General features: G+C 49.5%; 1 protein-coding gene across 6 annotated transcripts in view; it reads right to left on the bottom strand.

Moving 5' to 3' along the window:
- arvcfb (ARVCF delta catenin family member b) overlaps window positions 1-12,291 on the bottom strand; it is a 123,711-nt gene that overhangs the window by 85,329 nt on the left and 26,091 nt on the right. For 2 of the 6 annotated variants that reach the window (XM_048994103.1, XM_048994193.1), the window contains exon 3: window positions 6,314-6,396. The exons of 3 other annotated variants lie outside the window; for them this stretch is intronic. In XM_048994103.1, the coding sequence (XP_048850060.1) occupies window positions 6,314-6,355 (42 nt within the window). In that variant the 5' untranslated portion in view covers window positions 6,356-6,396. Of the gene's footprint in view, window positions 1-6,313; window positions 6,403-12,291 lie in introns of those variants that run through there. One more of the 6 variants, XM_048994139.1, reaches the window with a different exon arrangement.

Here is a 12,291-nt window from a genome sequence, read left to right as displayed (position 1 = left end):
ACCCACTCATAGACACACCCAGACAGAGACCCAGCCACTTTTGGACACACCCACACAGAGACACACCCACTCGCAAACACGCCCACACCGGAACACGCCCACACCGGGACACGCCCACTCATAGACACACCCACACAGAGACCCAGCCACTTTTGGACACACCCACACAGAGACACACCCACTCGCAAACACGCCCACACCGGAACACGCCCACACCGGGACACACCCACTCATAGACACACCCAGACAGAGACCCAGCCACTTTTGGACACACCCACACAGAGACACACCCACTCATGCTAACTTACGTGTGAGGAGGGGATCTGCAGTCGAGTCTGGGCTGCTGTCTGTGACTGACTCGCTGAATGTATATTCATAACACAGGTACCTGTAAACTGTTGCATATTTTATAATATTTAAATGGATTTTAGTATAAGAGGAGTTAGCTTTGCCAGTGGAATGTTAAACTACATGAATAATAACATCAAAGTACCAAACAATATTGGACTTCTTTGATGCACTTTATCTTGTAAGTCCTTCACGTTGTGACAGCATAATTACAAGCAAATATAAATCACCCAATATACAGTTATCCTGCAAAACACCGGTAATTACAGAAACATAGTATCTTAGCGCAGAATGTCGATGCCAGTTCTGAAGTGAACATGCCGGGCTGAGCCGGCTTCAGTGCCGTTTATAAGGAATACATTTCGCCATGCTTTGGTGGTGTTTAAAGGGCCGTCTGAACAGCATCATAAAAGTTTTATTCATGCGACGCGTGTAAAACCTTCAGAGAGATGTTCGCGTGGAGCGTGAACAAGCAGAATGAATCCTGAGGCTCATTCTGTGGTAATGAGCCTCATTAGCAATGAGGACAGACCAGGCACTGAAATGACTTCACACATATAAGGTGTGCTGTGCCTGTAAAGCACACCGCTGGCTGAAGATGGAGCTTTGACGGATACTTTCTAACACCGCAGGGCGTTTACATCCACCCCTTTTACAAGCCTCACCTGGCAGCCCGAAGAACATCCAGACAGGGAGGACTTGCACCACAGATCCCGGGATTAGTCCTGGCCGCCAGCCCTCCCGCCACCCCCAGATTCCTCAGCCTTGCTTCGCATTCCAGTCTAACCCCCAAAAAACCAGTCGCTCCTTCATGGACACAATGCACCCAGAGCCCCCCCCGAAACCTAAAATCTGCAGAGATGGGGATCTCAGTGGCAGGCCTCAGCAAATGACTGCAGCTTCACAGAGAGGCAGAATCCCACCAGCAGTCAGTAATACCGGAATTCCAGGTTGTCTTGGCAACCCTGTCGGAGGAAGCCTTTGAAAACGCCTTGGATTCATGTGCAGGAACCCGCAAGACTTCACAGTCCAAGCCCTCGCAATCAGAAAACCCCCATCTGCTGGACCGAGGTCTGGTGTCATGGGCTACCTGTCATTGGCTTGAAGAGCAGAATAGAGACACAACAGAAACAGAGCTTCACCATAATGCAGACAGAATCGTCGACATCGTCGCCCCCCCCCCCCCGAAATAGAGAGGATGGGATGGAGAGAGGCAGGATAGAAAGAGGAATAGATAGGATAAGACTGAATAAAACAGTAAGACCAGGCCGTCCAGTTCACAAGACACAGAAAAACAAAATGATCCCCAGTATCACTGGTAAGGTGTCACATGCCTAAGGACTCAGACCAGCAACTCGGTGTTGTTTCCATGGCATGTCAGTTTTTAAAAGAGCTGTGCCTCAGCCCCATGAGAAGGAAACTTTAATGTGCTCTCCAAAAAGGAGAGAGCGCCCCCATGTGGAAGGAGGGAAATGACAGCCACGATGGGTAGGCCAGTCCCCATTACGCCCCCTGCTGCCAGCCCACACAGAGGACATTTGGCTAATAATGGCTCCCCCCCCCCCAGGGCATTTATTCGCACCTCCAAACTGACTATTAATTGAGCTTTTCATAAATTAACTCCAGAGATTTAATTAAAACCCGACTTCGCCTTAACTGGCAGAGGTTTAGCGATGACCTTATTTTTTAATCACCGTGAGGGGACAAGCGAGCAGTGCCGCTGCCGTTTATGGGGCCCGTCTTAATGTTATCACTGTTTTTTTTTTAATCATCTAAATATATTTACCAGAGGAAGAGACACACTGACCCCACTTTTATTCCAGGGAGAGTCTGTCTATCCACAGCCATTAAGAAAAACACTAAGGAGGTCTGAGAGGTAACAGCACACCAAACCCGGGGAAAGCAGGAAGGGACCAACGAAGATATTCATTAAATGCAAAGGTGGCGCAGTTTGCACCCCTAGCCCCTTATCTGAAAGCCCCGCCCCCTGGCTGTTGGCTGTGGGTATCCCTGAGCGAGGTTTTTACCCTACTGCGCTCCAGTTTGATGTTCAGCTGTAGAAGTGGGTCATAAACTGCCAGCCGCTTTGGATGGAGGTGTCAACTGTAACAAGTCCGAAGTAATTAAAATACCCAGTCACATAACTCATTTGTTGCATGTCAGATTGCACGAAATCGCGACAGGAAGACTCGCAGGCAGGAAAAGACGGCGTCTCACATATACACCTTAGACCAAGCCAGCCGGGAGCTCCCTCACATAGGCACAGGAGCCACGCATCACAGCTGTGACAGACGGATGGCAATCTAGCGGTTTGATGTTCAAGTTTCTTGATAATCATTACAAACAGCTTGGGGCCAGTAACACCTAAAACGACCGTGCGGCTGGGGATAACCCTCACAGCACAGTGCACACAAACACAGATAAACGACGCCGGGTGCCGTACCCTCACAGCACAGTGCACACAAACACAGATAAAGGACAGCGAGTGCCGTACCCTCACAGCACAGTGTACACAAACACAGATAAAGGACAGCGAGTGCCGTACCCTCACAGCACAGTGCACACAAACACAGATAAAGGACAGGGAGTCCCGTACCCTCACAGCACAGTGTACACAAACACAGATAAACGACGCCGGGTGCCGTACCCTCACAGCACAGTGTACACAAACACAGATAAAGGACAGCAAGTGCCGTACCCTCACAGCACAGTGTACACAAACACAGATAAACGACGCCGGGTGCCGTACCCTCACAGCACAGTGCACACAAACACAGATAAACGACGCCGGGTGCCGTACCCTCACAGCACAGTGCACACAAACACAGATAAATGACGCCGGGTGCCGTACCCTCACAGCACAGTGTACACAAACACAGATAAAGGACAGCGAGTGCTGTACCCTCACAGCACAGTGCACACAAACACAGATAAACGACGCCGGGTGCCGTACCCTCACAGCACAGTGTACACAAACACAGATAAACGACGCCGGGTGCCGTACCCTCACAGCACAGTGTACACAAACACAGATAAAGGACAGCGAGTGCCGTACCCTCACAGCACAGTGCACACAAACACAGATAAAGGACAGCGAGTCCCGTACCCTCACAGCACAGTGTACACAAACACAGATAAACGACGCCGGGTGCCGTACCCTCACAGCACAGTGTACACAAACACAGATAAAGGACAGCGAGTGCCGTACCCTCACAACACAGTGTACACAAACACAGATAAAGGACAGCGAGTGCCGTACCCTCACAGCACAGTGTACACAAACACAGATAAACGACGCCGGGTGCCGTACCCTCACAGCACAGTGCACACAAACACAGATAAACGACGCCGGGTGCCGTACCCTCACAGCACAGTGCACACAAACACAGATAAACGACGCCGGGTGCCGTACCCTCACAACACAGTGCACACAAACACAGATAAAGGACAGCGAGTGCCGTACCCTCACAGCACAGTGCACACAAACACAGATAAATGACGACGGGTGCCGTACCCTCACAGCACAGTGTACACAAACACAGATAAACGACGCCGGGTGCCGTACCCTCACAGCACAGTGCACACAAACACAGATAAACGACGCCGGGTGCCGTACCCTCACAACACAGTGCACACAAACACAGACAAAAGGACAGCGAGTGCCGTACCCTCACAGCACAGTGCACACAAACACAGATAAACGACGCCGGGTGCCGTACCCTCACAGCACAGTGCACACAAACACAGATAAACGATGCCGGGTGCCGTACCCTCACAGCACAGTGTACACAAACACAGATAAATGACGCCGGGTGCCGTACCCTCACAGCACAGTGTACACAAACACAGATAAACGACGCCGGGTGCCGTACCCTCACAGCACAGTGCACACAAACACAGATAAACGACAGTGAGTGCTGTACCCTCACAGCACAGTGCACACAAACACAGATAAACGACGCCGGGTGCCGTACCCTCACAGCACAGTGCACACAAACACAGATAAACGACGCCGGGTGCCGTACCCTCACAGCACAGTGCACACAAACACAGATAAACGACGCCGGGTGCCGTACCCTCACAGCACAGTGTACACAAACACAGATAAACGACACCGGGTGCCGTACCCTCACAGCACAGTGTACACAAACACAGATAAACGACGCCGGGTGCCGTACCCTCACAGCACAGTGCACACAAACACAGATAAACGACGCCGGGTGCCGTACCCTCACAGCACAGTGCACACAAACACAGATAAACGACGCCGGGTGCCGTACCCTCACAGCACAGTGTACACAAACACAGATAAACGACAGCGAGTGCTGTACCCTCACAGCACAGTGCACACAAACACAGATAAACGACGCCGGGTGCCGTACCCTCACAGCACAGTGTACACAAAGACAGAGAAACTACACCGGGTGCCGTGGAAACAGCATCCGCGATTCACCGGGAGCTACGAGTCTTGAGAATATCACGAGTCATTATTGCACCTAGACATGAGATAATGCCAAATCTCACCCCCCTCCCTAAAAAAAACACACTGCCTTCATTTGGAAGGCTTGTAATTTTCTTTCAGTTTGGATGAATAAATCAAACTAGCACCAAAACCAAGAAGGAGCTGCCCATGAGAAAACAGACAAACCTCAGACAGGTCTAGTTCGACAGAGGTCTCTGATGGACCGATCTCAAGGTGCTAAAATATTCAAGAGGGTGCTAACAGCCTTTTAAAAGGGTCACAGACATTAGCGGTTTCCCAGCAGCTTCATGACTGCACAAGAAAATGCTTGTTTCTGAACACAAGTGTCACGTTTCCTCAGAAAAAAAGACTTTAGAGAATTTCCACTAATTAATGTGTCAACAGGAGCAGTAAAACCTTGACCCCAAATGTTACTGACGGGAAATCGGGTCCCCTAAAGGTGGGTGCCAGGGGCCGCATTTAAGCAGAATAAAAACCATCAAACCAACCAATTAAACAGTACCTTAAACCCCCCCACTCAGGTAAGCTTGGGAGATCAGCTGCAGTCAATCAGATAATGGAAAGCTGACAGTGCTGATGGCTGTAAAAGATTGTTCAAAGTGCATTTGTTTTGAAAATGGATCGATTTTCTGTACATGATGCCTGACAGGCCCATACGTCTTTGGATTCCTCCTCGCTTCAGCAAATCTAATTTAGATAATCACGCGGGACGTTGGCCCCTCACTCCGTCGCAACGTCTTTAAACCGCGTCCATCCATCTGGACCACTCAATCCCACAGAATAATTAAGCATATTCTAAAATGAGGGGAAGACGGATGGCCACTCAGGGGGCACGCTGGGGCCCCTCAGCAGCCCGCTCAGCAGCCCCCTCAGCCTGTTTGCTGATTAACAGGGCTTTGGTCATAGGTATCATCACACTGTTACAAATAATGGAGCAAAGACCTGAGAACACGTAATCTGGAAAGTAGCTCGGGCTGCCGCTGACCCTACACAGGCTAAGAATAGGGAACACCCCCCTCCCAGACCCTCCAGCTCCCCCATCAAGATTACTGTTAAGGAGACCGGATCAGGGGAGATTACTGTATCGCTTCGGAAAAATGACCCTGTTCAAATACTGCCCCAGTCTTCCCTATGTAATTCATAATGCCCTTGTATAGTTAGCAAAATAACAAGTAGCACATTACTATGGCACCAGATTGAGCAGCTTGTTGCCTTGTGACAAACAGCTGTGTGCATTCTCTACACACTACGCAGAAACCTGCAGCGCTACACGAAAACACTCTCCTGTCATTGGATGATACTCCTGTCTATACTAACCAGAAGGTCATTTCTGACTGTCCAATGGGGATCTTTCAGGGGCCGGCATTTTAAAGACAGCCCAGCCACCACCATCTCAGTACACCAGCCTATAACCCCCCACCCCCGCCCCCTCTACAGTTCACCATCGTACTCATGCCCCTCCCCTGGTCGGCTTCCACTCACCAGATGAGAAACACCCATAAAAGTGTCAGTGGAGGTTGGCATCCATTAGACCGGGGGCCACGTCAAGAGCTGCGGCGTTAAACCTGAAAGACCAGATTCCACACACTTCAATATCATACACATTATGAATTAAAAAGACTGAACTTCTTCAACTCGAGCCTGGTTTCATTTAGGTCAGAAGACTGGATTGACTAAATAAAACCTTCAGATGTTCAACGTCTGACATTCGCAGAGATCATTTAATTTCAGACACCCAAGCAGGTCAACAAACGGACACAAACTGACGTCCCTTCAGACCAGCAGAAGGTTTAAAGCCATGTATGTGTCTCTGTAGACCGCATTCATCCGCTCGGGCTCTGACAGCGAAATCAGCATTACAGCCCAGCGACCCACCTGCTGTGTGCTGCAGGCTTGTTAAAATTTCGCCCTTTCATCCTCTCGAGGATGCCTTTTCCCTAGAGAGCCTGGATTTTATGGTGAACAGGAGACCTGATCAGGGAGATGTGTTAACCTTGGGCCTGAGAGAGAGTAGACTGAAACCTTTTAAAATCTTTCTGCGCAGGCAAATGCCAGGTCATCTACATGGTGGCCATGGTGACAGCAGAACAGTTGGGACTGTAGGTCACCCAGGCTGAAGAATGAGCCAATGGGAGGTCTTACTTAAGGGAGTGGTGCTACACTTCACACAACAAAACATAAAATGGCGGAGAGGAACAGGAGGGGGTTTAAGAAAACAGCACGGCATACAGGAGGAGTTACTGCAAAGTACTTTAATTAAAGGCTTATTTAAATCAGGACAGAGTTGGACAGCTGTAGAATGTAAACATGACCCACAGTGTTGAATCCTGCCTTCAATAAAAAAATTGCAGTTCCCCCACTGAGGTTCACAGAGGAAGAACATTAAACATTAAAATTAGGTTTGAAATCCAGCATTTTAATCCCTCAAACAATGTAACAAAGGAAGCCAACAAGGGAAGAGAATGCTGATGGGAATCTGTGCTCGGAACGTTCTGGAAACACGGATCCAGCTGCTGCCTTTCCAGGATACAAAGCCATTCTCTTAGCTCGTGTCACAAAACATGTCAGCTCTTGCCTTTCGGTGCTCTCGTAAAAATTCATATATAGATATATTTATAAATAACGAGTCCGTATCGATTTCAGATTTCTGGATGTCTGGAGGAGGCTTTCTAATGTTTGTGCACCTGTGAGACCAGAGGACACAGGAAAATGGAGTCCCGAAAAAGAAACAGCTTTGCTAAATAGAGGGTAGGGTTAGGCAGGAGGCTGGTTGTGGTGCTGGGGGTCAATATAGACCCTGTAATATTTATAAATTAGAAAGGTCATGAAGGGGGGCACATGAATTCCGCCAAATCGATCTTCATCACAGGGTGTCTCAGGAATGGACCGGCATGGTTTAGATTGGCGGCCTTTTGCCAAGTGGATCAGAACCTGGAACATTAAACCTGAGTTTAAGACTCCTCTGCCATACTATAGGCACCTCAGAGACCCAAGCAACATGAGGAGGACTTATAAACTGCACAACCACAGACGATGAGTCGAACCCTCAACCCTGGAGCCGTGTACCACCCCACAGCTACCACACTGCAGACAGAGCAACAGAATTTTTTTTTTTTTTTCCTTTCCCCCACCCACCCCCTTTGATGGAGTGTAGCACAGTCCCAGGGACAGCCTAAGATAATCTATGAATGGACGGAGGGTCACTGTCGCCCCCTGGGGGGAGGGGTGTGCTACTACAGTGTACACCAATACGTGACAGCGGTTATGTGGAAAACGGACACGGCGGGAAACGGCGGCATCGTGCTCTAAGCGGAGTCGCTGTGCGGGGGCTACTGATGAGCACAGCACACGCCACGACCCCCCCACCTCCCCACCCCCGGCAGCTCAGCTATGAAAGTGGTGTCACAGCGTGAACCCGGAGTACAATGACTCTTTCAGGGTAAAACTATGTGATGTGCCAAATTCCCCCCCCCCCAGAAAAAGCAAGGCGACGTGAATACAAACACTGTGTCCTCAAATAAAGTGTCGGGGGTTTTTCAACTCAGACACTGCACCCCCTCCCCCCTACCCGATATCCACTTAAACCATAACCCACAGCCTGCTGGGCTGGCCTCCTTCCAGTGGGAGGGGGGAAATAAAGTGTATATCCCAAACACAGCAATAACACATGGGAAAATGAATTCTGGTATGCAGAATTACTGTGTAATAAAATAGCACAGTGTGAGGCTGTTACGGTCCACGTAAAAGCAACGCACAATCCGAGGTTTACAAAGCTGCGATGCAAGAGAGATGGACTTCTTGGGGGGGGGGGGGGGGGGGGGGGTGGTGGAGTTCAGAGGAGAAGGGGGGCCGGGCCTCAGAGGGACTCGAGGAGAACAGAAATCACAGCCGGTAAGGTGACAACGGGCACATTACTCTCGCAATGGGCAACCAACATGCTAATGAACTGGTGCTAAACAGTATTTAAGCGACGCATCAGTGACGATCTGCGCTGACGTGGCACTGTCACGACCGGAGAACAAAAGTCACAGAGAAATGAGAAAGGATAAAAGGGGACACGGTTAATTTAAAGACATGCACGGCACAGAGGCTCTTTGAGGAGGTGAATTATGTTTCGTCACTGATCCCACTGTACCCTACGCGGCGGTATTCCGGGGACAGACAAACGTGCAGTCGGTCAGGAGGACCTGGTAAAGGGCCTCGTACTTCATTTAGATTCATTTTTCTAAAACAGACACAGGAGTTCAAGAATTGATCCAGTCAGCAGCCTTTGAAGGCCCCCATTGCACCATCACAGGAGCTTAATGGGACACCTCCAGTGCAGCCCCTCCACTGGGGATGGGGTCTCCATCGTCACACATCAAATGCCTACTCTGGACCTGGTCTGGAGGCTTCTCTACTAACTTAGCTGTGTGTTTGTGAGCCACAATGGCTATGGACTCACTTGGGTAACTTCAGAGAATGATTTGGTTTTAAGAGGGAGTCGGTCTGCCGTAAGAACATTCGGCTTGCTTAAGTCCACATTTGGGATGCCGCTGCCATGCTCCCCTAACGTGGCACGCAGACCCTTGCTGGCGGGCGACACAGGTGGCACTGGCTGGAGGTGGCTCCGACTCTCCTCGTACCCGGGCAATGTGAAGACATGCCTCCTTAAATCACCCATAATAATCAAGCGCGGGCTGGAATCTCATTAGAAATGGGCAGAGCCACCCTGGCGTGGACACTTCCCGATCCGGTGTGGCAGGAAAGCGGAGCCTCCAGGAACCGGGGCACTCCAGGGCACTCCAGGGCACAGGCAAAGACAACAAATACTACAAACATCGAAAGAATCTCAGGGATTTCTGCCTGCTGTGGCACCTCACCGATTCCTCGTTTAATCACCCTGTCTGGCCATCTCTGCCCATCGCCAGGGCTTCAGAGCATATATATCCCGGCCCAGGATCGACATCTCACATTGCCAGTGTGCACCTGAACCTAATTCTAGGGTCATTTTAGGTAAACAGACCCGTGACGGCAGGTTGGCGTTTGCGTTTGAACCTCCGGGGACCTTTTCAAAAGTAATAAAAACCTCGTAAAGGAACTGGAGGCAATTGGGAAGACAACCAAGCAGTCTCGAACTGTGAGAGAGCCCCCCCTGTGCTTCAAAGAGTAAAGAGCAGCAGTGCACCTCCTCCACCGGGAAGAGAGAGACAACAGAGTCTTTCAGGGGCCGCAGGGAGCTGAGAAAAAGCAGCACGGAGGGGAGGCCAGGATGAGCATCCTACACACCGTCATTCAAGCAAAACCCGGGCCAACGTAGACAGGAAGGAGAACAGGAGGGGCGTGGGGGCGCTAGTGAGTAACGGGCAAGGGCAGCATGTCTGAGTCCCGTGACGACGGCCGACGCAGCTCTGCATGGGGCCGACTGAACACAGCTGAACACGGCTCGATAACGTCTGAACAAGAACACCTGCGGATCTCACAGCACACTGTGGGCAGCATCCGTGCGTGTATGGCGAAATTACAGCGTTCGTCACAATCCTGTCTGCCGTGTAAAGCCCAGCCCAGCCCAGTAGATAATGTTTAATCTAATTCTTGTGACAAATTACCAGCATTTACACCTGTTTTAGGGTAATGATTGACGGCAGTTGATCACACAGACGTGCCAGATGTTTATCCTGAAGCATGACACAGTTTGTGGCTGTCAGACTTCCTCTGATGTCCAGGTATGTATCCAACCGCCCCACCCAGACACACACATGCACAAACACCCCCCTACCCACCCGCCCTGAGCAGGACGGCCATGTCTCATGGCCATGATAGGATCATCAAAATAAATAAGCCAGGAGGATTAAAGGGGTGAGACCCTACAGTACATCCTACTGCAAATGGTTACTCTACAGAAATGCATGAATACGCTGATTTACTTCACGGATAAAACTTTAAACAGTGCCTGGTATGTATCCTTGAGTATTATCCCTCAATCATTCTGCTCTTTTCCAGAACATTTAGCCTGTGTACTGATAGAGCCTTACATACAGGTCTACAGGTTGTTAACTACAAGAAACTGCAGTCTGTGAGGCCACCTGGATGTGACCTTCAGAATGTGATGGAGTTTTAGTGACATCTGTGAATGTGGGATAAAAATAGCCACATCAATCAAAGGGTTAGTCTGGCACTTCATTAACAGACACATTCACACATTAAAGGTTTAATCTGTATCCTGCTCCAAGCGATGCCAGTCCCGTGTGGTTTCCATGGAGAACAGTGTATGAAAATGGAAGCTCATTCTGAAGTGTGAAACATCCTCCGAAAAGAACAATGCTACCTTTGTGGTGCATAAAATAAATCATCATCAGCATCATCATCACCACCAACACCTCCACCTATCATCAGAGATTTCACAATCAACAGTAGCTGACAAGTGAGTTATGCATCTGAAGTAAATAACAAGACTTTGAAAATATGCAATTAAAATTCAACCTGATCAGCAGAGCAGTTCCAAAGGAAGAACAACAAACATTTTTGGGATCCGAATGTCAGACAGACTCTAAATGACACGTCTTTTATAACCAGCAGATTTGTAGGACTCTTACGGCTGATTCATAATTCTCTATCCTATGGCATAGCTATGGCACAGGCTTCGTATGTCAATTATACTGCAGGTCGTAGGCGTGGTTACAGGGCCTGCAGGGTGTGCGCGTGGTTACAGGGTATGGATATGGTGCAGACTCAACGCAGCAGTATAAATAACCTTTTAGCTCACACAGATTGGGGACTTGAATTGCAAAGTGCATGTTACAGTCACTCATGAAAGGTGCTCTTCTCTCATTTAATCCATCCATCACTGTAACCACTTCATCCCAACTGGGGTAGTGGGGGGGGGGACCTATCCTGGGAACAACAGGCACAGGCAGGAACCAACCCTGCAGGATGTACACACTCACACCCACACAATTACGGGGCCAACTTACAGTCGCCAATGAACCTACCATGCACACTTTTGGACTGCGGGAGGAAATTAGATCTCCCCGCAGAAACCCATGCAAACACAGGGAGAGCATGCAAACCCCACACAGAAAGGCCCTACGCCCGACCTGGGCACCGAACCCAGCACCTTCTTGCTGTGAGGCAGCAGCGCTAACCACTGTGCCACCCTCTCATTCAATCACAAATACAAAATCTACAGGAATTAACACAAAAGTAGTGAGCAGGTCTGAGAGATAGAAAGTGAAATTATGAAGAAGATTTTTACCAGGCTAACAGCACGCAACTGCATCACAGGATGTCAGCCAAAACACAAGAACTAACAACATTTTTTAAACTGTCAACCCTTTCATCCAGAAATACGTCTTTGGATTAAAGCACACTGCCTACAGTCTCCTGGCTGCCAGCTGTGTTTTCATTTGCAGGGATTTGCCATCCCACAGTGGGGGTGTAAGATTTTGGCGAAATTAGATCGTGAACGATTACAATGTCTC

This window comes from Brienomyrus brachyistius, chromosome 2 (genome assembly GCF_023856365.1).
Source record: "Brienomyrus brachyistius isolate T26 chromosome 2, BBRACH_0.4, whole genome shotgun sequence".
In the NCBI taxonomy this organism is placed as follows: Eukaryota; Metazoa; Chordata; class Actinopteri; order Osteoglossiformes; family Mormyridae; genus Brienomyrus; species Brienomyrus brachyistius.
This window is presented reverse-complemented; position numbering and strand designations above follow the sequence as displayed.